The sequence below is a fragment of the Phoenix dactylifera genome, unplaced genomic scaffold (assembly GCF_009389715.1).
Source record: "Phoenix dactylifera cultivar Barhee BC4 unplaced genomic scaffold, palm_55x_up_171113_PBpolish2nd_filt_p 000184F, whole genome shotgun sequence".
Taxonomy (NCBI): domain Eukaryota; kingdom Viridiplantae; phylum Streptophyta; class Magnoliopsida; order Arecales; family Arecaceae; genus Phoenix; species Phoenix dactylifera.
The window spans coordinates 645,753-671,698 of record NW_024067713.1 but is presented as its reverse complement, the minus strand read 5'-3'; the positions used below and the strand labels follow the sequence as shown (position 1 = coordinate 671,698).

The 25,946-nt window shown below is 38.8% G+C and overlaps 2 protein-coding genes across 5 annotated transcripts; both read left to right on the top strand.

Annotated features, from left to right (window-relative positions):
• Positions 1–238: 238 nt before the first annotated feature.
• On the top strand, positions 239–8,165 carry LOC103717775 (ADP-ribosylation factor-like protein 8a). The gene is made up of 6 exons (XM_008806286.4): positions 239–502; positions 1,002–1,083; positions 1,170–1,202; positions 1,300–1,421; positions 7,491–7,652; positions 7,766–8,165. Exons 1-6 carry the CDS (start codon positions 465–467, stop codon positions 7,881–7,883), a joined length of 555 nt encoding a protein of 184 aa, XP_008804508.1. The 5' UTR covers positions 239–464; the 3' UTR covers positions 7,884–8,165.
• A 5,226-nt stretch (positions 8,166–13,391) lies between these two features.
• Positions 13,392–25,717, top strand: LOC103717776 (surfeit locus protein 1). 4 transcript variants are annotated; one of them, XR_003387635.2, is made up of 7 exons: positions 13,393–13,648; positions 13,753–13,850; positions 13,992–14,230; positions 18,285–18,450; positions 19,819–20,102; positions 22,890–23,829; positions 25,260–25,717. XR_003387635.2 is itself a non-coding variant. In XM_008806287.4 (6 exons), the coding sequence occupies exons 1-6, from the start codon at positions 13,471–13,473 to the stop codon at positions 25,327–25,329; spliced, it is 1,035 nt and encodes a 344-aa protein (XP_008804509.3). In that variant the 5' UTR covers positions 13,395–13,470; the 3' UTR covers positions 25,330–25,717. The 4 variants fall into 4 exon arrangements, 2 of the variants coding, with proteins under 2 accessions (XP_008804510.3, XP_008804509.3); XR_005507424.1 differs by having other exon boundaries at positions 13,516–13,648; positions 13,996–14,230; XM_008806287.4 differs by lacking the exon at positions 22,890–23,829 and having other exon boundaries at positions 13,395–13,648.
• The last annotated feature ends 229 nt before the right edge of the window (positions 25,718–25,946 follow it).

Sequence of the window (25,946 nt, the reverse complement as noted above, 5' to 3'; positions counted from 1 at the left end):
ACGACAAATAATTGAATAAAGAATGTAATCTTTTAATTGTAAGAAGGCCGGTTGGCTAAAACACACGGGAGGGCAGTTGGCACGTGTCAAGAGACAAGTGGGCTTTAGAAGCTTACAGGCTCCCCTAACCGTCCACGCTCTACGCGACACCCACCGTCCATCACATCTTCATCGCAAAAAAAATGCTTAATTTATTAATAATTTTTTATTTTCCGGGACTTTTATTACGGTTCCCGTCGTGGGCGGGCAAAGGGCGGAGAGAGCTCTCTCTCACAGCGGGCCACGGTCAAAGACGGAGCTGGAGAGCTGAGGGTCCGTTCCCCCTGTCGGTTAAAAAAGGAAAGCAGGAAAAGGCTCCGATATCTCTACTCTCCGTTCCGACGAACCCTAGGTTCCGTCCCTCCTTCCCTCCCCTCCTTTTCCTCGATCCTGATCCCTTCCTCTCCAACGATCCGTATTCCGCCATGGGGTTGTGGGAAGCTTTCCTCAATTGGCTTCGGAGGTGAGATCCGGGAGTCGCTTGGTTCTTTTACCCGCATTTCAAGGAAAACTGATTGCTGTTTCTTGGATTCGAACTTCGTTCTGAAGTTGGGTTTGTTTTAGCTTTTTATTTTTTTTTTGTGCATGTGGGGATTAATTTGGATGGTGATGTGATAGTTTTGATGTGCAGGCAGGGGACGGAATTAGGGTTTGAGTGGGATGTTTCGGGTGTTTTGGTTGTTTTTTGTTGCAGTTTTGTGGGTTTTATTGTTTAATTGGGTGAACTGGTGATGTCAAATGGCATGGGGCTAAGAGGATGGGATGAAGGAAAAGGAGGAAAATTAGATGTGTTTCTAATCATTTTTTTTGTTAGTTCTCTTCTTATGTGATTTGATTGTTATGGTGGGATAGAGAATTCAATCAGATTAAGGTCAAAAAACTGGGAATGATTTTTGTTAGTTGGAATTAATTTTCATGAATATCTAATGAAGTGTTCTTGTGTGTTTCATTTAACAATCTAGCCTCTTTTTCAAGCAAGAAATGGAGCTGTCTTTAATTGGACTTCAGAATGCAGGGAAAACTTCACTCGTGAATGTCATTGCAGTATGTATATTTGGATGCTTGCTTATATATGTTCAAGTGCTAGTGGAATGTATTCTGACATTAATTATGTTTTGTTACTTATGCAGACTGGTGGATATAGTGAGGACATGATTCCTACAGTGAGTGATTTTTACATTTGGGGGAGCACCTTTAGTTTCTTATTTCATAAACCACCAGCTTTTGTGACCTAATATTATTCATGCATTGGTTCTTTAGGTTGGATTCAATATGAGGAAGGTGACAAAGGGAAATGTCACAATAAAGTTGTGGGATCTGGGGGGCCAGCCTAGGTTTCGGAGTATGTGGGAGAGATATTGCCGTGCAGTATCTGCCATTGTGTATGCTTTTTATCTTATATTTGTTGTTGCCTTACTTTAGCTGTTGATATATGGCTATGCATTTTACTTGTTGCATATATGACCTCCTCAAATTACTCTTTTGCACGTAGTGTTTTGTTCTATATTATTTATACACTGCATATAGATATAATGGATGACAATGATATATCCTGATTTTTTGTACGGAATTCATGTATGTGCAATTCGATTTATTTTATTATGTTGCCTGGGATGAATCTTTTGATGATTCAGTGAGCATCCTTCGATGGAATATGTTGAAAAGAAAGCAGGAATTTCCTATCAGATGTCTCAGATTTACCTGTAACTGTTGTTAGCTAGCACGTTTGCTTGCACTGACATATTGCATTTTTTAAAGCATGTGGGTTCATTCTGTTTTCTAGAACTTTGAGTTTGTGAAACTTAATGTAAATTGTATTTGTGCATATCATCATTTGGCATGCTTTACATTAACATAGGTACTCCATTGTTCTTGATATCTTCTGCACTCTTTGATGGTTGTATTATATGGCACAGATCATGTTCTATTTGCATTCAAGACACCTTTCCTGAGACTGTCAGAATGGTCCTTACTGTACAAAATTTAAGTTCATCCAGAAACTGGTCTGAATATTTGATTTATTGCAGCAGTTATCATGTAATCCTTTTTTCATCAATTTTCCACAGCGCTAGAGATCTCATTTTGGAACTGTTGCATCACATGTCTGTCATGCAAAATACATGTCAACTGGTTTGTTAATAATATTCTTTTTTAGATAATAACTGTGATCCTGTACATGTAATGTATGATACAAATTCTGTACAAGGCTTTCCTGCATGTACCTGTAGCATGGCATCTCAGGTACATGGTCTTATCTCTATTATTACAAATTGTACCCTGTAATCAAATTTGCAAAAGCTGTAAATTTGGTCATGTTAACTTTCTTTTTTCCCTAATAACATCTCGGATTTGGAATAACTTTAGACCTTAGTTTAAGAAAGAGTAGTGGGGTCTGTATGCTTGGGAAGCCTGATCCTGTTTTTGTTCAAGCTGAAGTAGGTTAAGAGATAATGAAAGTTATTCTTTCTTTTCTTTGTAGTATATGTTGAAACTGATGTTACATAGAAGGCCAGTTTTATAAAGCATTTCTGCGGTAAAACCCTCTCCCAAACACTCACGACACCAAGGCTACTCGTTTCAATCCATATGCAAAGCTTATTCTCCTTTCTTTTTGATAAGATAAATTTAATTACGTATTTTAACTATCACTTGTTTAAAACAAGAAAACACTACATGCATAAGACAGTTGGGGTCCAATGCATGAGAAACCAGTGCTCCCTGCCACAGAACCCTGCCAAATGCATACGCAACAAAAAGTTTGGTATGCTTTTTTGCTTCTTATTCTTTTCAAAGAAGCTTTGCTAATTGTAAGACAAGTTATTAAGGATTGACAAGACATTCAAACTATGAACAAGTTCACTGAACATTCATTCTTGATAATTTGTCACATGATGACATATGAACAAATGCATATGTATCAAAAACTGTGGTGTGCTCTTTTTCCTCTTATTCTTTCCGAAGAAGTCTTTCTAATTGCAGTTCAGGTTATTAAGGGGCCATAAGATATTCAAACTATGAACAAGTACACATAACACACATTCTTGACAACATTTATCACAAGACGGCATCAAATTTATTGGACAATATCATTGAAGATAAGCTAAGAGGGTTCATCTATCCAATGGTTATATGCCTGTAAACTCATCTCTTATTTCAAATGTGAAGGAGAAAATATTACATATCATTCTCCATAATCATACCATCTTGACTCTTCCTGATGCAATCTGTTTCCCAACCAATACTTATCATTGAAAAAGCTTCTCTTTGTTGAGTAATGACTTGAGGCATGATTTTTATGATGGAAGGTAATTACATGAACATTATCAAGTCAGGTGAAAATGTTGGGAGTTAATGCATGCTGGGAAAATTTGCGGTTGTTGACAAATTGAAATTGTGCTTCCTTGGTAATTGGGTATACATGTTTAACTCATTGATATCTCATGAAGTGAAAGTTATGTGTCTTCTTGCCACAGACTATGTATTGAACAGGAACTCTTTAGTTCTATAATTTGGCCTTTTTTTCTTAGTCATGAAATTCTTACTTGTCCCTATAAATAAGCCTCATCTTCTTCCTTCTTCAACCATCAGCCTATTCTTTTTGTTTTAATTTTATACTTCTCATCATTTATTGGAAAGTTTTTGCCCCCTACTGCCCATGTATATCCTATTTCAGACTTTTTAACACACTAAGTTGAATGTCTCTTTGATCAAATGATTTTACAACTGAATGAATTGTTCAATAATACCATTTTTTGCGAATATTTTGAATCATACGTGAATCACTGTTAAACTATTCAACACCCGATGCTGTTCTCTGCTTATTTCATGCATTACACATGTTTTTGGAACCTTTCAGAGTCGTTTTTTGTGCTGATCTTTGATTTTTAAGCTCAAGTCTGGGTGAAATCTTACTTAAGAATATTTGCCTTTTATACTCTTGATCTTCAAACAGTAGCCACATTTGTTTTGGATCTTTTCTAGCACCTGGTTTTGCCCTTGAAAAAGTGATGAAATGGAATCAGAAGAATTCATTGGGTCCCTTGGGCTACCTATGGCTGTGTTGCATTAGTTGTGCTTAGGTGTGACTCCATCTGCACAAATTGGAAACAAGTTTCCTAATGCCAAGGCTCAAGCTTTGTTCTTTACAATTCTTGGTTTGGGCCATAGCAAATGTGTTTTATGATAAAAAAAAGTTTGAATTTTGAAGAGCAACATCGTAATGGATGAAGTTGGAGGCTTAACTAAAAGTTGGAAACCAATTATTTTCATGTTAGGTTATTTTGCAGTGATCTGTTTGGGCATCTTTGCATATAATAAGTGGTGAGTGATGCATATTACATCTAGTCTATCCTAGTTTTGCTGCATTTCTTCTTGTTTAAAGATTTTTTTTTGGTTCTTGTAAACCTTCTACTTTGAAAAAATCATGGGACAAAATAAGTCTGGGGTGGTATCTTTTCCCATGCTTTTCCTTATGATATAGCTATTGATGCTAGAACTTTATTTCTTACTGCTTTCATAATTCTGTTATAGATTGCTTAGTCTTCATTTCGGTGCCTTAAATTAAAATCCACCCTCCCCTGCATTGGCTTCATTCTTATCAATGAAGATTTGAAGCTTATATTTCTTGTCACATTACCCTCTTTTCACACTACTTGTCTCTTTGTTGTACTTTTAACTGTCTAATTCCTAGATATGCTACATGCCAACATCATCATCATCTTCTACACCCACATGTTCACACATTTGTTGATAAAATTACTTTCATTTACCATGTCATGCGGCAATTAGATGAGTCATTCCAAAACTATTATGTAATTGAGTTTGGAAATATTTTTTGGGGTTTATCCAAGCCACTACTACTGAAAACTCATCTGATATATGTTCTTGTTGTATCTATTTCTCATAAATGATTTTTTAGTCTGACTAGTCATTTAATTCTTCATCCTCTCAATTGTTACTTCTTAATTTTTGGGTGTAGGTATACTCAAATTTGACATGATCATGTTGCAAGGCTGAGAGGTTTTTGTAGATTTGCTCTTAGGGGCTTTGTTCTATATGCGAAGGTGCTTGGGGTTGGTGTTTTTAATCCTTAATTGTATATTTTCTTCTTCCCTTGCTTCCTTTCAAATTCGGTATAAGGAACAGGAAGATCCATCTGCACCTTTCTTTCTCATCTTACACATTTGTCTTTTCCAACCAACAGTATTATCATACATGGCTCTCATTAGGATCTGCCTTAGTATTGCCTTTCGGTTCATCTAGAGTCCAAACTGCGAAAGAAGTAGTTATTTTTACTTGAGTGTCAGAATTTTAAGGCTGTTATACGTTGGAAGGTTAGCTTTTTGATGTCACTTGGTAAGCATGCCAGCTTCTTCTTTTCTACATTCCTTTGTCCTGCTATTAACATCATTTTCATCATCACTGATATAGCTAAATCTCAAATTTAAGGCTCCACTTCTTGAGTATCATCAAGATGTAATGGTGCCAGAATCTTTGAGATCCTTTTGACTTTGTCAGCTTCTTAACATTTGAGATCCTTTTGAGGTCGCTTTGAGTTATTCTAGTTTCTGGCTCAACTCAGTTTATGTGTTGCAGGCCTACTGGAGCACAATGTCATATGTCCTATAAATTCAAAATCCCTTCACGTGGTATCTTGGAAAATACTAAAATAGTCAGGGGAAGTGAGCGTTGTTTAGCTTGGCTTATCTTAACCAAAGCCTTGGGCTTGGCCCCTTTTATTTTTTTCTTGTTTGCTTTTCTAGGCTTAGGCTCAGCTGGCTTATGTGACTTGGCCTACCTGAGTACATTATCATATGGCCTATATTTGAAATCCTGTGGGGTAGTATGTTAGAGATACTTAAATAGCTACACCTTCAGTCATGAGAAAGTTTTAATTTTGTAGTATACTAGGATTTCTCTAGCTTTTAGCTGTACATATTGTATAGTGTCTATCTTGATTAAACTGGTCTAAATTTGTCAATTATGTCCTAGTTCGACTTGGATTATTTTTTCTAATCAAGCGTGCTCCATGGCTTAATATTTGTTCAAAACTTAAACATCTTATTTGAGCTTGGCCAATGAGTTAAGCTTGTGTGCAAACCATTCTAGCTTGCCTCATTGATACCTGATAAAGATTACCGACTTAAGTTCAAAACCAGGTGCAGGATCAAAAAAAGAAAAAGGTGAATGTTAATTATTGAAATTTATTTTCCATGCTTAAACATTTCTATTTTTGCTTATGCTGTTATAAGGATGGCTTTAGGTTAATGAAACACAATTGTAGACTTACTTCTTTTAGAAGTCTTGCTAAAAAAATTACCTTAATAACCAATTAAAACAAATGGAAATAAAGAAAACAAAAAACTTTGATGATTACCTTTTGACATTCATCCCAAGTGACATATCTTTTGAATACTGTCCACATCTTCGGCCAATTCATAATCTTGAGTTTATGAATATAGTTCGGCATCTCCAGGTTGTAAACATTAGCTTTGTCCTAAAGTGGTGGTATCCAAATATTCTCAGTGATGGGCTAAACTTGCGGTGTATAAATGATGTGAGCAAAATTTGCCTAGATACTTTTTTCTTCACAAGCATTTTCTGAGGAGGTAATTATTCAGTTTTACCTCTTGCTGTATGAACTATCTACTTGAATATATTGATATAGCCTTCATGATAGGCAAGGTGGCATAAAAAGCACAATATTTTCAGGGTAAATGGCTTATGTCTCTTTGTTTCTTCAAATTAAATTATGCTTCTTAATATGGGCATGTGCAATGAAAATGTATTGTGCCCCTGCCCTAGTAAAAAGAGGGGCTTGGAATGTCTTGAAGGGCTAGGAAAGAGGAAAGAAAAACCTGGTATAACCTGGGTTTATTTATGAGAAAAGATTGAAAAAGACTTGTGTTGAGGAGGATGTAGCCTTGATAGCAATGAATTGCAACTAGGGGTTCATAAGAGCCATGTACGATAACTGGAGTAAAACTTTTTATGTTGCACACTTGCATGTAATGCTTTGTTCTGCTATATGAAGGGCTAAATTAGCTTACATAAATATCATTGCTAATTTGGTATGATAACAGCTTGCCGAGGGTGCTTACAATAATACTCTTCTTTTGTTGGATGCACACCCTTATGAGATATTACTTTCTCTCTGAACATCTTTTTAGATAGTGGGCTGATGGAGTGTCTCAGAAACACAGCATTTGTTAAGATGTTGGTTGTAGACTTTACTAATCATTCTATAAGTGCGTCTACAGGAATAGTTGATGCAATTAGAGATTTTGTTTGTCACTTTGGTAAATGTGGTCTATACATGCATTTGTATATTTGCGAGTTTTTCTATGACCATGACCATGAAGCTCTGTCCTAATTATTTTCTTCTTCTCATACCTCAGATGTAAGGTGAACTGCTTTTTAATATATTTGTGGAATTCCTCTTATTTTTGCAGGTATGTTGTTGATGCAGCAGATCGCGATAACTTGCCAATCTCAAAGAGTGAACTTCATGACCTTCTAAGCAAGCCATCACTGAGCGGGATTCCATTGCTGGTCCTTGGAAACAAAATTGATAAGCCTGAAGCTCTGTCTAAGCAAGGTTTGACTGAGGAGATGTAAGTAACTAAAATTTGCTAACCCAAGAATATGGTTGTCCTTGAGGAAGATATAAAACAAATTGATCAATACAAGCTGCTGTGTTTCTTAATCATCATTTTTTGTATTGCAGGGGCCTGAAGTCTATCACTGACAGAGAAGTTTGCTGTTTCATGATCTCATGCAAGAACTCAACGAACATTGACTCTGTAATAGATTGGCTTGTGAAGCACTCGAAGTCCAAAAACTGAGCATATAGCCTTGTGGTGCTTAGATTTTCCCTGTTTTCTCTGGGTATTGAGGTGTTGTGAGTTCTGCACTTGGCTAACTGGGGTTCTGATCTTGTAATTGCTGCCAACTTCTTATGTGCTGAATGGTTGCCTGGGGAGTGGGATGATTCCTGGGGTTTGTGCAAAACACTTCATGATATCGAAACTTGGTGGCTTGTGCTTTATGTCCTTGTAGTGATTTGTGTGAAAATATATCTATCTTTGCATTTAGACAATAAACAATAAATGATTTCAATTGTTTTCTGAAGAAATTAATTCTGGATGGATTCATTCATTCTGCTAGGGATACAGATACAGGCATATATAATCCTACATTGGCTGCAAACCTTATTTCGCTGCAAATACACAGGGTGGGTTTAGGAGAGTAAGCCCCGATGGGTGATACGATCTCGACCTCGAGGTGGAGCACCATACTTTTCGACACCTCGGGAATAGAGACCTCGGTTATGGCCTCGGAAGGACCCGAGGTAGATTCTCTCTGTCTTCTTCTTTTGAAGGGTTTCATCCCTAGATATCGTAGCCGCTCTCTTGTGTATAGTTTTGCGAATCAACGGTAGGCCGGTCTTCATAGCTGCAACAGTTGCAAGTCGAGGAGAACGTTAGACAATAGAACTTAAAGACAAAGTGAAAAGATAAAAAAATTCTAAAAAAAAATTTATCCTTAAGGTCGGCTGGGCTCAAACCAACGTTGATTAGTATCTCCTCTAACAATAATTCTTGCAGCGAAGGAATCTTCGATTTAAGAAGAGTATCTAAGGATCCTTGATTATCCCTAGATAATTGTGGAGGTCGGTTCAAAGACCTCGAGGTATCCTCCATAGGGTCTCAAACCGCCATAGTTGCTCAGAAGAAACAAAAAAGAATCTCTCCTTTCACCCATGAATTAAAAAAAGAGTACCTCGAATCAATTGATGGCCCTTTCAAGGAGAAAAATACCACCAATTTCTTTCTCAAGGATGCCTTTTTAATTGAAGCATCCTCGGAAAAGAGAAGCTGAGGCACGGATGTTGTGAAAAAAATAGATGGCAAGAAAACCTACAATGACCCACCAAGAGTTTGAAACCAATTGGGTCAGGATGAGGCTATAAACTCTCATCAACTAGACGATGAAAAGGTGGAGAGGCAATCTAAGCCCGGCCCTGAGAGTTGCCTTATACAGGTCGAGCCGAGGAGGAGGATTAGTCACCTAGTCCTTGGGACTGGCGAGCTCAAAAGTGAACTCGGGAAGAATGAAATGTTGAGCTCGGAGCAAGTCCATCTCCTCTTGGGTGAGAACTAACACCTCGTATTTCAGGCTAGAGTGGACTTCGGTCTCAGCCTCACTGGGATGTGAGGAATGCTGAGCTTGAGGACATTGGTCGAACGACCAACTCCTCGCTGAGATCTCAATCTCAGCCTCGCTCATGATGTAGAAAATAAAAAAGACAAAAGAGGAAAAGAACAAAAAAAGAGAAAATCCGAGCAACCAAAAGCGGAAACCCGCCGGTGATTGTCAGAAGAAATCAAGCGGATGCCGATGCCAGAGGGAATGAACCTTGCTGAAGAAAAACTCGGGAGAGAGCTCGGGCTGTTGGGGAGGTTTGCAAAAGATGTAAGAAGTGCAAAAATGAAGGAGGAGGTTACCCTTATATAGGGGTGTGAACGGTTCTTTCAAGATTCTTTCCCTCCGGCATCGGCATCCACCTGATTTCTTCCGACGATCATCGGCGAGTTTCCGCTTTTGGCTGTCCGATTTTTGATTAAAGTAATAGTTCGACTCCTCGAGTTGATTTAACTTCGTGTTAGCTCAGGATATGGCATAAGTGATTCAACCAAATCACCACGTTAATAGCATCTCGGGAACACTCTAGAATAATGACGTCTCAGGACAATCATGATATGATGGCTCTTCGAGAAGATCAATCGACACATTAAAACACCCTTTTAGATGCTTTGTCCTTGATCAAGATAATGATACGACTTTCATCACCCAAACTAAGATAAAGTTCGGCCTCAGAAGTTTAAGGCTAGTGATAGAAAAAATATTAGACATCTCGATCTCGGATTAGACCGACCTCCTTGACCTCGATATTAACCGAGGTGGACAACTTCGGTAAAAACCGAGGTGTCATTCTACTTATGCTAATAAAGACCGACAATTATGGCCACACTATAATCAATGCACAATCGGCATAGTTACCGCTACGCGCTGCTCACGCAAGATTATTTCATGTTGTTAACATGCAACCGACCATTATCTTGCAATTAAAGCACATCACGCCAAATCAAGTAACAGATCAATATTCTACTTTATATAAAAGGGTGGCCTGGGAGTCCTCAGGTAAGCTCATTTTTGGAGACTACACTCTATAAAGTTTTGCTTTTCACACTATTGCTTTACTATTCTAACTTAACCATTGGAGGGTCTTCCATCGAAAATTTTTCAATAAGTGGACTTCTCGCATGTTAGCATCGAAGGCGATAAAATTTTTTTTCATCTCGATCTTATCTGACCTTATTTAGCTCGATTTTCACCGGCTTCAAGGCGAGCTGAGTACCGTCCAAGCCTCGACCCAGCATTTTAGTGGCAACACTGGTAGTAGTAAAATTTTGTTTGGTTAAAAGATTTTTATATGTGGGCATGAGTTCAATATGCTACTATCTTCATGTGAGTGCAACCAAGTACCAACCAGAAATCGGACACTGTAATGCCTCAGTTAGTGAGACGCGTCTATCAAAATTTAAAAATATTAATTAATGTCATCCATCCAAGATGGTGTAATAACGGACAGCAGAATCCTGTAATTGGCTGAAGCGATCCTAGAATCCGGCAATTAACTCAAACAATCTGAGCTAATTATAGGGTTTCTTATCCCCGAAATTAGCTCAAACAACCTTCGTCATTGAGCCAAAATCTGGTAAACCAAAAACCATGACTCGAGTCAGGGAAACAAGGGAGGAAGACCCAGTCTCAGATAATAAAAATTCGATACCCAAAGCCAAAGGCCAGGTGCTCTGGCCCTAAAGAAAGCAAAAGCCGCCCAATAGATTTAGATAGCTCAAGGCGAACTCGCTAATAATAATAATAAATATATTTAAAAATTATTTAAGGGTCTCAATGTATTTATAGCTTTAATAGCTGTATAGCTAAAAGTCTTTTTTTTTTGCTGAAAGCGGGTGCTTCATACAGTGCGGGTACGAATACACCCAATAAAGTCAAAATACAAGACCTCACGGAGTGCCAATGGCAGCTCCACCTCTCCTACCCAAAGGGCGTACCCCGAGTGGTGGGCCACATGGCCAGCCACCCAGTCGGCTGCCCCATTGGCCTCCCTGAATACATGTTTGGCCAAAGTGGCCCCACCCTGACTCATCATCACAATATCGCGAATCAGGGGATGGTCTGTGGTCTCACCCCCCAATCCTCTCTGAATCCATCGGACAACAGTGGCCGAGTCCCCCTCCAAGATAATCGAGCTGGCCCGCAAAACTGCCCTCGCATGTCGAAGGCCTGCCCAGGCGGCATGCAACTCTGCTCCAGGCACCGATGTATCGAACAACTGACAGCCACCTGCGGCCACTACCCTGGAGTGTGGGCCTCGTATGACAAAGCCTGCACCGCCCCGCGTGCCGCCATCCAGAACCGACCCATCGAAGTTGACCTTGAGGAAGCTCAGGGGTGGGGGCTCCCAGGTGAAAAACACCAACTGGGAAGCTGCCGAAGCAGGGGGGAACCCCAGGTGTCCCGAGCTATCAAAGGTCTATCTGTAGAAAGGGCGGGTCTGAACTCCAAAGCCTGTGCTCGAGCAAGCTCTGCCACAAACCTCGGTGACACCCTGCGTTCACCGAGAGTGCGGGCATTCCTTGCCAGCCAGATCTGAAGCGCTGTGCAAGTAGCTCTGATGCCCTCCTCGCGAGTCCGTAAACTGGCTAACCACTGCCGTGTCACCCTGAGAAACTGTAGCCGCTCACTCCGGGCCCCCCGCGGGATCCCAGCCCACTGCCATGTCGTCCGCGCCCATGTACACTGGAAGAGCACATGGTCCACTGACTCCTCAGCACCGCACGTCCCGCACTCAGCTGGGACCCCCCAACCTCGCCTGCTCAGCTCTGCTCTCGTAGGAAGTCGGCTCCAGAACACCTTCCATAGAAAGAGAGCAACCCTCGGATGAAGTCCGAACCTCCACATCCAGGTACAGTCCGGCCCCGGCTCATGCCCTGGCTGAATGGCGCGCGTGATGTCTCCCAACCTAACGCTGGCCTGGCTCGAGGTGCCCCACACCCTGACATCTGGCCCCCCACATCCTGGTAACGGGAGGGATCGGATCCTCGCAGCTAGGTGTACCCCGAACAATAGCCTGAGTCTGGCCTCATCCCATACTGCCCCTCCTGGTACAAGGAGATCGCACACCCGCAACCCCTCAACCGCCTCTGTGTCAAACATAGTAGGCCAGCGGCTCAGGGCCAGGGAGTCCACCCATGAGTCACTAGCCACATCAGTACTCCGACCGTCGCCAATCAACACCCTGATATGTGCTGATACTGCCGGCAGGTGTCTCCCGATCTCACGCCACATGAAGGATACTCGGCGGCCCCGCTGTGCCACCCCTGAAACCCCTCGGCCATATCTAGCTGCCATCACCTGACTCCAGAGGCCGTGTGGCTCCAAGATGAACCGAGCCGCATGCCGTGCAATGAAAGCCTCGTGCCTCTCAATAAGGGACTGTACCCCCAGACCGCCCTCACTAGTGAGGCGGCAGACCTGCTCCCAGGCAACCAGGTGCACTCCGTGACCTCCACCGTATGACCCCCACAGGAAATCCCTAAGAAGGCGCTCGATCCTTAGCAGGATCGTCTTGGGAACCACTGTGTTGGCCATGAGGTAAACCGGTAGAGATCCCAGTACTGCCCTAACCAATGTCACTCTCCCCATCATGGATAATGATGATGCCCTCCATCCCTCCAGCCTGCTCCGGACTCGCTGTACCAAACCGGAGCACTCTGCCACCCGCAGTCTCCGGCCAGTGATAGGCACGCCTAGGTAGGTAAGCGTCCCTTCCTGCTCCGGTATCTGGAGGATCCCTCTGATCTCCTGTCTGACTCCGCTCTCTGTGCTGGGGCTGAAGGAGATGGTGGATTTGGAAAAATTCATCCTCTGGCCGGACGCCGCGCAGTATGCCGCTACCACCCTGCGAAGGACCCGAGCCTCTGTAGTCCGTGCCCTGGCCAAAAGAAGACAGTCGTCAGCAAAAAGTAAATGTGAGATAGGGCGAGCCCTCGTGCTAAAAGTCTTTAGGTCAGAGACTTCGCGGTCATCTAAGAGATGAGCCGAAAGGGTTCAGCCTCCATTGCCAGCGATGGGACTGGAAGAAGGGAGGAGAGGGGGGATCGACGTAACTAACGGAGGTTCCGTTACTCTGGGTTTCTTTCGTTATGTTCCGTGCTTTGAGATTCTCGTGTAGATGATGCGGCACTTTTAGAGAGTCCTTTGTGTGATGCATTGTAGAGGAGAGGACCGCCTCTGGAAATTTTATTCCTCCCAGTGAGCGCGGAGCATGCCTTCTTCCCCATGGCGGCCTCGCTCTCCAAAACCCTAAGACTTCACCGACTTCTCCTCTCCAAACCCCGAAACTGGGCACCAGTTCTCCCTCTCTCCGCCTTCTCCGCCTCCGAAGCAACTCTTCGACCACCTCCACCACCACCATCATTTGCATCCGTAGCAGGTCCATCCGCATCCCAAGCTCCAGGTTCGCTCTTCTCCATCTATTCCTCTCTCGAACTCCCTCGACATCTTCTATTGGAATCCATGTCTCCTTTATGCTTCTCAAATGGCCGTCTCTTCATGATCCAGAGAAAGAAAGGGGACGATGGTCCAAATTGCTGCTCTTCCTCCCCGGTGCTATCACTTTTGGCCTTGGAACCTGGCAACTTTTCCGCAGACAGGAGAAGGTCACATTCTTTATGTTTTATTTGGATTTTGTTGAATTTTATTTAGATTAGTTTGTTATGATTTATAAAGACTCTCTTTTGAGGTTCTGATTGATCTATATATACAACGCTGTCATTGTTCTTATTTTTTATTTGTGGCAGATAGAGATGCTGGATTACAGGAGGAAAAGATTGGAGACGGAGCCTATAATGTGGAATGAGATACATTCTTTGGATCATGACGTAGCTTCGTCGGAATTCAGAAGGGTTATTTGTGAGGGTTATTTTGATGAGACCAAGTCTATTTATGTCGGCCCTCGTTCTCGAAGCATCTCTGGTGTAACTGAGAATGGATATTATGTCATCACCCCTTTGATTCCAAGGGCAACTGATCCTGGCAGGTAAGTCATCTTACTTTCTATCTCTCTTTTTTTTAATTTTATTAAGAGAACCGATTTCACTCCATTCTGTTTATCAAGCCAAATGCGTTTTAGATTCTATTTCAGTTTGAGGTTTGCTTATAGTATTTTATGTTTTATAGATTTTAACAAAACTATGTTTTTTGTAATGAATGACATATTACCCTTGTTAAGGTAAACTATGCATAGTTAGTTTTGAGGAAACATAAGTCGTTGCCTTTCCATTCCACCATCTTGTTAGTGTTGTCATTGTCCATGCAATCTGCATACCACCCCTTTTGTTCCTTTTCCATGATGCTATGTCTTTGTGACAACTATAAAGTATTTAGAAAACTTTTGTTAAGAAAAAAATGCAAGATGAATAAACATCAGTTGTTGTACAAACATTTCTTGATTTCATGGATTATTATCTCTGTACATGTCTCAGCAACAATCATATTCATCTCTTTGGTTTAAGACTGCCTCCCAAGCACTGGGAATTTATATTGAAGTTGGTGGCAGTTCCACCATCCATTTTCCAGTAGTAATTATCTTTAAATGTTTAACACTCCAATGCCTCCTAATCTTGTCCAAGTCTCTGTAGCCATTTGCTCATAATATCTTGAATTTTGTTGAGTGACTGAAACTGCAAAAACCATTTTCTCTTATCAGACTTGTAATACTCTTTGCATTTGATATGGATAGGATTCCACCTTTGTGTATTGCCTTTCATCATGACTTTCTTTTATCATCTTTGTAACATGTTCCAATGACCATCATCTCTTTACTCACGACTTTTTAGAGTCTTGTATTGATGCAGTAGTATGGTCCCAACATCCATGCTCTAACAAGGATTATCCTTAACCACCTAACACAAAGAAGAATCTTTATCATCAATATTGTTAAGATCAAGATCAAGTCGTAAATCGCCGATGCAAGATTAGATTGGATCGTAGATTGTAAGATTTTTTCTGATTTATTTTAGAACCTTCTAAATATGAATACGATGCGGCAATTGAAGTATGGATCAACTATAAAGTAAATGTATGGAGAATAGAAAGCCGTACGTAATACAAGTCTAATTTTGACCAATATAGGCCTATATATAGCATGTCTAATGAAAGAATATTTTGTTTGGTTATTCAAGAAAATTATATATGATTTACCAATTTAACTATCCTTTTAGATAAAATGTATTAGGAAAAGACATGGACTAATCTTTAACATATGGCTGTAAAAAGACAAATATCCACAACTTGTTTTTTGAATTCCATGAACTCCAACAAAATACTTGCTAAAATTTACTTTTCAACACTTAGTTGATAAGTAATTTAAAAGCCATGTAGTCACATAGGACCTACCCATGATTTAATAAGTAATTAGCGTAATCAAGCTGGATTTGTGATCCAAAGGAATGTATAATTCATTATGGATCTAAATCTTTTGATCCTACATTGATCCTGATCCAAGGATAGGAACCATTGCTTAGGCCCATTTTTATCTAGATCATAAGATCTGATTATGAATCCTAAGGTTTTAGCAACAATTTTTATCATCTCCAAGCCTTGGCAGCCTGTTGCTCATAGTATCTTTGCAGTCATCTTCGTATGACTGGTTTGTTTATTGATTTATTGACAGCATTGAGTTTTTTTAGTTAATTCTTTCTTTAAGGTGAAAAGTATTTGCTCTAAGAGAGAAGCTAAGCTCATTTATAGCATTTTCTCTTACATGCCAATTGATGCTGGAATATTTTATGCTTCTAGGAATATTTATTAATTTAAATCACATAACAGAAAAAATATTAAGTTAAAGTAAAGCAATTAAATCAAAGATTTTGTGACTGCATAAGTTAACTAGCTGACAAGCTTTCTGTTTATCAAGATTTTTTTTTCCTTTTGATGTGCTTTCTATGAACCATATATGACTCTCTCTATATATGTATGAGAACATACAATTCTATTGATTTTTAAGAATTTTTCTAACTCAAGCTCATGCCTACCCATGGCAACCTTGACAATATATGCAGCAAGTTGTTTGCAAAACCAATTAATTCTAATTATTGGACTTGTAGCAGGCTTTGGTTTAAAGTCTTTGAAACTTGGTTTATGTTGAAGGACTTGAGGTCCAAGATGCTTGAGCTATGGTCTAGGATGCTTTTTGGGTTCAGGTTCTCATAGACGACATGGTTATATTGGATTGTTGGGATACACAGTGAAGCCATGGAGGTCAGAATAAATTCAATGACTTATAAGTGAAAATGAGTTGAAACTCCAAGACAAGAGTTGTGCTTTCATGCTAGTTGAGTTAAAACCTGAGGTTTTGAAGGTTGGGAAGTAAAATAACTGCTTTTATACTTTTGCTTGTGTTTGGAGACTTGATGATCAAGATGTGTTGAATCTTCTTTATTTTCTTCTCTAAGACAGTTGCATGTTCAATGGAAGAACAAAATAAATAAACTCTACAATCAACATATAAATGATCTTGATCCAATAAAAATGTCACTAAAATATGAAACACCTCTTCGCACTCTTTCTCTAGCAAGGGATTCTTTAACTATTTGCTCCCCCAAAAATATGATATTTAGACTTAAACCTAGCAAGGTCTTGTAGAAGTGCTGAAGTACCAAAATTGGTTCCTTACCAGTTACCAGTACAATTTGATATCCTTCTGACATGTGGTACGCCTCTTGGTGTCGCCACAATAGAAAAGGCAGTGATATACTATGTCTTGTATGGCTTGATAGCAAGGTCATATTTATCTTATTGCCATACAGATGGAGTATGGTATGACTGGTATGGACATTGCTACTTATATCCTTGGTCATGTTCCTCATGGAAGAAAAGGGGCATGGTTTCGCTTTGGGCTTTTTCTATTAGATCGAAAAATTACGTTGTTAAATTTTTTTTTTCAAGGTTACTTCAGTTTGAATCAAATATTCAAAGGTCATTGCAGGTTTAGTTTTAGGATGTTGAAGTTATACTGTGGCTTTAGAGTCAAAGTTTCAATTTCAAGTAAGATTTGCCAATCTCGATACCGAGTACCATACCGGTCTTCTATTGAATTAGTACAATGCTATCCTATACCAACAATCGATAGCGTACCGGTATAGTATAGGTTCATCATTTTTTATTTTTTGATTATTATGGTTATTTTACGGATCTTAGAAATGTGATTTTTAAGTTGTTTATTGTTATTTTATTTTATATTGGTCCTAGAGATTATATGATTGCTTGATGGTTGCAATTGTAATAAATAAATATTAGACATTGCTGCTGCTTGACAGCGCCATAATTATTCCACATAGTATTCAAAGCTTGCATCTTCCTTAAAAGATTTTATCCAGTTAAAATGAGGCATGAAAAATTAAAAAGGTGCACGAACCTAAGAAGAAGCTTGTTGGATAAAGCTTCAGCAGCAATCACTCATAGTGCAACAATTAGAAGACATAGAAGTGACTGAGAGCATGGAAGAGCTTTGTAGCTAGAAGGGCACCCATGGTGGAAGACTTGTGCACCTAAAGCCTTGGAAATAGTGAACCTTCAACAATCAGTTGGTATATCACCTTCACCTGAGCTTAAACTTGGTTCCATATTTTGATCAGTAATGATCTTAAATGGATGATGTACTATTTGAAATCCAAATAACATAGAACCATGATAAATCAAGTAAACATACTGTGTAGCTAACTACCATGTTGATAAGACATGTACTAAATAGTAAATATATGTCTATTATTATTACTGATTAATACAGGACTGGAAGGAGATATTCGGCTATTGCTTTAAGTTATATAATGCTTGAGTTACATTTCCACAATTAATATGTATTAAATATAAAATTCCTGGAATACTTACTTTTTATTTCTTTGTTGGAACCTTACCAATTTTAGTTATATTATGGATCCTGTGTATTGAGGAAAATCAAGTTGGATATCAGCAATCTTTCATGAATTGCAGCAATTACTAATTATGACCTTTTAGCATGGTCTTGATTAGATAAAATAATTTTTTCATTCATTGAATTTTCTAATATAATTTTTTAATAAATGTTTTGTCAGCCTGCAGCTGCCCATTCTTGTTAACAGAGGATGGGTCCCTCGGGGCTGGCGGGACAATTTAGAAGAGTCGCAGAATGTTGAGAGAGCTTCAAATTTAGGAGATGCCAAGCAGACTCAGAAAAAAGTTTGGTGGAAGTTTTGGTCTAAGAGTCCTGCAGTTTCCAAGGTTATTTTTCACTAACTTATTGATTTATTTGTGACGTTAATCTAGTTATTTGTTTGATCCCAGAATGCCTGTATTAATGTGATATGGTATGCCTATTGACAAACCTGGCCTGAGATTTGATATCTGTTATTGGGTTTCAAGCACATCATGTTAATGTACATCATATAATAGCCATTCTTTTATAATTTTTCTTCTAAAAATAAGAATAGGTTATTCTGATTACTGGTAATAAATAATTGGACTTTTTGGATCCCTAGGTCTTGTGCAAATGCTATTCCCATCACTTGGCTGAGAAGCATGAAGGAGAGGATAGAGGCAGAGTGCAAAGCATGTAGCTGAGTGGTTTATGGTCCCAATATCCCCATCATAAAATCTTGGGATTGCTAGTTCAGTGGCCTTTCCTCTTCTTGTCCACTTTTCCCTCCCTCACACACCCCAACTGGCCTCTTCTTCCCAGCCCTTGCCAGACTTGTGGGAACTTTACATAGATTTAGCTGACAATTACCAAAACAGCCCCAAAACCTACAATTCATGTTGTCGACATGGTACATATGTTGTATAATATACAGCTAAATTCAATGATATTCTTTTTCCCCTAGTATCTTATTGCATCGTTATCTAAATTTTGCTTAAATCATATCTTATTCATCACACATACAAGGGATTCAAATCTCGATGATTTATCCATATTGATAGCTGGCTGGCATGCTATGATCGTTTGTAAAGTGTACTGAGCGATACAAGGTCTCTATGGGGTCGATACACCTTAATACAATGATATGGTCCTCGTTTGGCTGATTCAGAGGCACACTTGCCCCTCCTGTACCGACTCAGGGCTGACACATAGCAAGTACACCTAGCATTTTTTTCGATCCTTGATACATAAATATTATGCTCCTACATGCATGTGTTGGTATGGGTGTGTGTATGTGCATTATCTGAAATGTCTTGAGGTTAGGTCAAATGCTAGGGAGGGGGAAAAGGTGTGTGCAATATATTGTCTGCTTATACGTGCATGTATCATTTGGTAACTACACGTCGTATATTTTGATGTATTCATTTCTATCACCTTTATTAGAGGGTGGGCCTTGGCGCAATGATATGGTTGCTGCATTGTGATCGGGTGTCATAGATTTGAAATATGGAAATAGCCTTTCCATATGCGGTGGTAAGGCTGCGGACATCTGACTCTTTCTAGACGCTGCAGTGATGGGAACCTCCTGCACTTGGATGCCCTTCTTTTACACACACACACATGTATATACCACCTTTAGTAATAAAGTAAATACTGATATTTGAGACACTCTGTCTAAAGTTAAGTTTTAGAAGCTGACTTGGTTATCCCAAATTGTAATTCCAAGTTTGCAGGCTGAAGAGCCTGCCATGGCTCCTGTAAGAGTTATAGGAGTAATTCGAGGAAGTGAGAAACCAAGCATATTTGTTCCAGCTAATGATCCAAACAGTGGCCAGTGGTTTTATGTTGATGTTCCCATGATTGCTCGTGCTTGTGGTCTGCCTGAGAATACCGTCTACGTTGAAGACATAAATGATGATGTTAGTGCAACTAATCCTTATCCTGTTCCGAAAGATGTCAACAGCTTGATACGTTATTCAGTCATGCCACAGGACCATCTTAACTATACAATAACCTGGTATGCAATTTATTTCACAGTCATTACGACATGCACCTGCCTTTATCTTCTGGTTATTCATTTTATTTATGTTTTCATCTATTATTTCAGGCACTTGATAAAACCCATGTCTGTCATTTCAAGCAGTAATAGTTTTGTATTAATAAAACACAGATATGTGTGTAAGTGCACATGTGCTTGCTCTTACGTTTTAATTGCTGGAGCAAAGTTCCAGGGATGTTCATTTTTAACGAAGCAGAATCTTTAAATCTTAAGTAGCTTGGATAGGGCTTGTAGATTATGTTTCATGACAATGGTCATTTAGAGACTTTTGGTGTTTGATTCAGGAAATCAAGATATCATAATTAATCAACCTCTCATATGCTCCTTTATTATGGAATAATTTGATTTTATTCCCTGACGTTATAAAGTTGCAGAAAGAAAGTGGGCTAGTCTTATGTGTTTTTTTTTTAAAACTTTGATTATTTGGTTAATTCCATTTGCTAATATCATTTAGAAAAGTCAAGTCTACTTGTACATTAATCAGATCAGGGTTTCTCATGCTTTATATCCAAGTGCACCATATGATGTCAACAAACTTAAAGATAAGAATATTTATATATGGACTTGGGATAAAACTTGTTTGGTGATGTTTGTTATTGACTTTCGAGTGTATATATTTATCTCAGTTTCTGTCAATGGAGAAGATCTTTCCGGGAGAGAGGATTTGGCTGGTGAGGGGGCAGCAACCTTTGAATCTCTGTTATAAACTAATGAGGGGTTTGAATTGGAGGTAGGCGCAAGGAGCACATTGTAGAGAAGGTGAGGAAGGTTTTATGTTTCGGCTCATGGCGAAAGCTTGCTAGGTGGGTCACAAGGAGGTGACCGGTCTGAAGAAGGGCTTCATCAAGCAACTGAATGGGACAATCTTTTCTGGTGATTGATAAGTTTCTAATGTGGTGATTGTCATGTACAAGGGTATTTGGCACCAATGGAAGATGAAGTAAAGTTTTGGAATTTTTCTTGTGATGGGGGATTTAATAAATTTAGTTATAAAGTATGGGAAGATCATGGTCCAGATATAAGAGCCCTAGTGGAGCAGTAGCCGGGGATTTCCTATTGAAAGAAAGGGCCATTAAGCATACAACTTGGTAGATCTAGTTGTCAATCTCAAATTGAAGTGCTATATGCATGATTTGACTTTGGTTGTTGCTGCTAGGCCTTGTAGGTCTTTTTGATTGGATTCAATCTCAAATCTTCTCTGTTTTTAAGATCTAATTACACTTTGCTGGGCCCAATCAACCATAGGGTCCATAGGTGCATTGGTTTTCAGTAACTTTTTATTCTATATTTTAAGATATATGCAGTAGCTCTATGTTTAAGTAGTGTTAACAAGGTTTCAAGTACTAGTGCACTAATCAGATCAGGGTTTCTCTTGCTTTATATCCAAGTGGACCATCTGATGTCGACAAACTTAAAGATACAAAATTACATATGGACTAGATGCAAAACTTGTTTGGTGATGTTTGTTATCGACTTTCTAGTGTATATATTTACCTCAGTTTCTAGTAATGGAGAAGGTCCTTCAGGGAGAGAGGATTTGGCTGGTGAGAGGGCAGCAACCTTTAAATATGTATTATAATCTTGCTAGGGGTTTGTATTGGAGGTTCAAGGGGCATGGAATGAGCGGACTGTAGAGGAGGTGAGGAAGGTTTTGTTTTTCAGTTCTTTGCTAGAGCTTGTGAGGTGGGTCACAAAGAGGTGACTGGTCTGAAGAGGGGCTTCATCAAGCAACTGAACAGGGCAATCTATTGAGTCGTTTGGTAATTGATAAGCTTATAGCATGGTGATTGTCGTGTGCAAGGGTATTTGCCACAAATGGAAGATGAAGCAAAGTTTTGGAATTTTCCTTGTGATGAAGGATTTACATAAATGTAGTCCTAGGGTATGGGGAGATCATGGTCCAAATATAAGATCCCTAGGTAGCTTATAGCCAAGCATTGCTTGTGGAGTAGTAGTGGGGATTTCCTATTGAAAGAAAGGGCCATTACACACTGGGGGCCTTATAGGCAGTCATTGAAAGAAACGGCCTGGTCCAAATATAAGATCCTTTCGTAGATCTAGTTGCCAAGTCCCAAATTGAAATGATGTATTCATGATTTGACTTCTGTTGTTGCTGCTAGGCCTTGTAGGTCTTTTGGGTTGGATTTTTCTGCTGAGAAGCTTTGTATCTTTAAGATCTGATTACACACTGGGGGCCCCAATCAACCATAGGTAGGTGAATTGGTTCTCTGTAACTTTTACTCTATATTTTATGATATTAGGCAGTAGTTCTATGTTAAAGTAGTATTAATGGTTTCAAGTGCCGACCAATGTTGGCTTGTGCTGATCAGTATTGGCATTGGGTTGGTACAGTTGGGTACCAGGCCAACACAGTGCTGCATGGCACATCTCGTCATGCGGCATGGAAAGTGCTTTCTGGCTACTGGTGGGCATGCCTCATGCCGCTGACACTTAACTTTATGATGTTACAAAATAGTGGGCACTTGTTCCAAGCATATAAAGGATGTTAAATTGTTTGACACTTCAAAATGTCTGGCATACGACACTTTTATCTAATACAATATGTTGAAACCATAGTAGTTAACTAGCTGATGATACTTGATATTGGTTTTTTTTTGGCATTGTACTGTATTTTAATAAAGAAGGTTAATTTCTGACTTTTCACTGTATGTATGTATATTAAAGTCTCACTTGGAATGCATGGAAGAGTCAACATCTAAAATGGTATCTCCTTACCTGTGTCAGGTACTGGTTGATACAGCTGGACACTGTGTCTGAAAGTACCAAAAAGTGCAGCGCAATGTCCAAGTGTAGTGATTATATGAGCAATTAAGGCAGGCAATTACAGTGTTCGTAAGTACCAGGGAGTGCACTGTGATGTCCAAGTGCAGTGATTTTATGAGAAATCAGGGAAGGCAGTTTTTAGGGATAATCAGAATTTAGTTGTGTGGAAAGCAGAATTCAGAATTGCATTATCAGAGACACCTGTAAAGACTATTGCAGTGGAAGGTACACTTAATAGCAAAAGACAAAATAGATTGAGGAAAAGATCTTTATTGATCAATCCAACTTGGAATGGTGGAGCCCATCGATGCTCTGAAAATTAAGGGTCTGCTACAGGTTAAGGAATGTTTTGTGGTGATTTTGTGGTGTTAATGGTCCTTGAAGTGTTCCAAACTAGAGAAGGGGGGCAAATAAAGGCAGGAGATGTCTCTCTTTACAAGAATGGTCCCTTCTCCTGGGAATTGAAGGATTATTGGAAACTGAAGAACTGGATTAATGATGGACATTAAGGGGAACTTTAGACAAGGAAATTCGATAAAATAGAATTTGTATATCTAGAGAATTGACATGTTATGACTGTTGGAGATAAATTCAAAAAAAAACAGATAACTTTGTTGATATGTGCAAAATATTTGACAGCAACAACAAAAAAGGAAGAAGGTGCCAATTCTTCCCTAAAACTATACCTGTGGTGTTTGGACGTTGGAGTATCATTTGGTTTCTGGTCTATGGATGATGAGGCCAGGGTCTAACTGCTCTTGCTGGACCATCATGCTTTCAACTCTGATATATACAAGAGTGATGTGATTGTGTTTACTCACTTTTTGAAAGTTATTCAAACTTCTGGAGGATTCCTCATGGCATAGGACAAGATAGACAAAAGCTTCAAATTCATTGAGAAGTTAATTGTCGCTTGCATCTATATTTTCATCCACAAGTTTTTGATGCCTTAATTTTGAAAAGAAACAAAATAAAATCATTTCTTTTAAACTAGAACTGCTGAGATTTGGTGCTTCATGTGCATTATTTCGTTTGTTTCTTTGTTTTGTCTTTTGGCATATGTATATCATTATGATATAATATGATTATTTTATTTTTGAAACTTTATTCAAGTGATGTCACAATTCATTGAACTATAAATGGTGCACTTGCTTGATAATCACCAATTTCAAGTTTGTGATTATGCACAAACTGTTGAACCTTTTCCACATATAATTGTTATGGTCTGCTGAGTTTTCTTTTTCAAATTTTCTTAAGGTTCACAAAGTTTTTTTTTATGAAAAAAAACCTGTGTCTATCTATTACTTGAATTTGTTCTTCCATTTCTGTGGAAGAGCAAACCAGTTTGCCTAGGGAGGCCTCTTTGGATGCTGAATAGGAAGACCTAACCTTCTTTCTGGAATCTGAAATCATTTTTTTGTCATGCATTAATCTTAATTAGTAAACAGCCATTTAGCAGGGTTCTGTAACATTAGGGTCATCATGCAAGAGACATGAAAGTAAATCAACTTCATCAGTTGTGAATATTCATCTGTGCATGTATTTTTCTTTTCAAAACACAATAGCTTTCCCATGAAAGGTCATGTAGAGACTTAGCTCATACATCAAAAGCAGTGTTGCATGGATATGGATATGAGAATTGGACACATGTCGTTTGACTCGGCAAGAGATAAAAAAGAGGATACAAGGATACAGAGAAAAAATATTTTCAACTAAATTATATATTATTTATAAATATTGTACAATTTTATTTTTTAAAATTTTGTATAAAAGAAAATATTAGAAGATATTATTTGTTAGGATCTTTCAGTATATGTGTTTCTCAAACTTTTTAATTTGATTAGAGGTACTAAAAAAAGGGTATCTCTCAAAGTTATTTCAACATCTATGTCCTTAACCAATCTCTAAAAAGGGAAAAAAATCACTTTTAACATATTTATGGTGGGTTGAACTCATTATTGGAAGAGTCAAATTTTCCTTCTATTTGTAAAAGCTGAAATAATAGAGAGACATGTGCCCGGGTTGAACTCATTATTGGAAGAGTCAAATTTTCCATCTATTTGTAAAAGCTGAAATAATAGAGAGATATGTGCCCGATACATATCGCATTCTTGGAGCCAGACACAAGTGTCCATGTAACACAGATCAAAAGTCTTGTTGTACCTTATTCACTAAGAAAATCTAATAAAGAATTTGATTGAATTTATGTCAATATCTGAAGATGTGGTTTGGGGTTGTTTCTGTTTCTAAGACTTTTCGTGTAAGACCTACTAAATGTTAACCAGATCTGAGCTATTCAAATCTGATCTGACACTGATAATGTGTCTTCAGGTACTCTCTCTCAGCTGCTGTAACTTTCATGGCTATCAAGCGAATAAGGCCAAAGAAGATAAAGAGATAGCAAAATGTTGTTATACACATGCTGTCAGGCGTTTCAGTGACAAACTTTATCATACTCTTTTCAGGAGAGTATTTTTGACGACCAACAAAATTAGTTCCTGCAGTTAAATGGTAATTTGTCACATTATACCACAGAGCAGTCTCCTTCAGCTGTAATGTAATTCAAACATGAAAATGTTTCCCTTAATTATTTGCCTCTTTTTCGTTTTGGAAGAAGCAAGTTAATTTGCTGTATCTCTTTTTAAGATCAAATCATGAAAGCATATGTTCATGCTTTGGTTGCTTTTTTGTAAGTTCATGTGATTTATGTACATTATTATTTCAGCATATTTGTTGAAGCACCGATCCTGTGGTCCTTTGAAGAACATTGCAAAAAACAACTTGCTCAGATGCCTCTGAAAGTATCATTCAGGTTATTATCTGGCTTTTGGAAATCCTAGAGTTTACCCGTTGGAAACAATAATACATAAGATTTTTTGCAGTTAATCAACATATCAGTTTCATGAATGCTATTCCCTGAACACTTGATCTAGTGGTATCCCCATTTTATTCTAGGCCCTAAATTTTTCAATATGATTTTTTTTTTTTTAATTTAGATCTTTGCAGAACCTCTTTGCA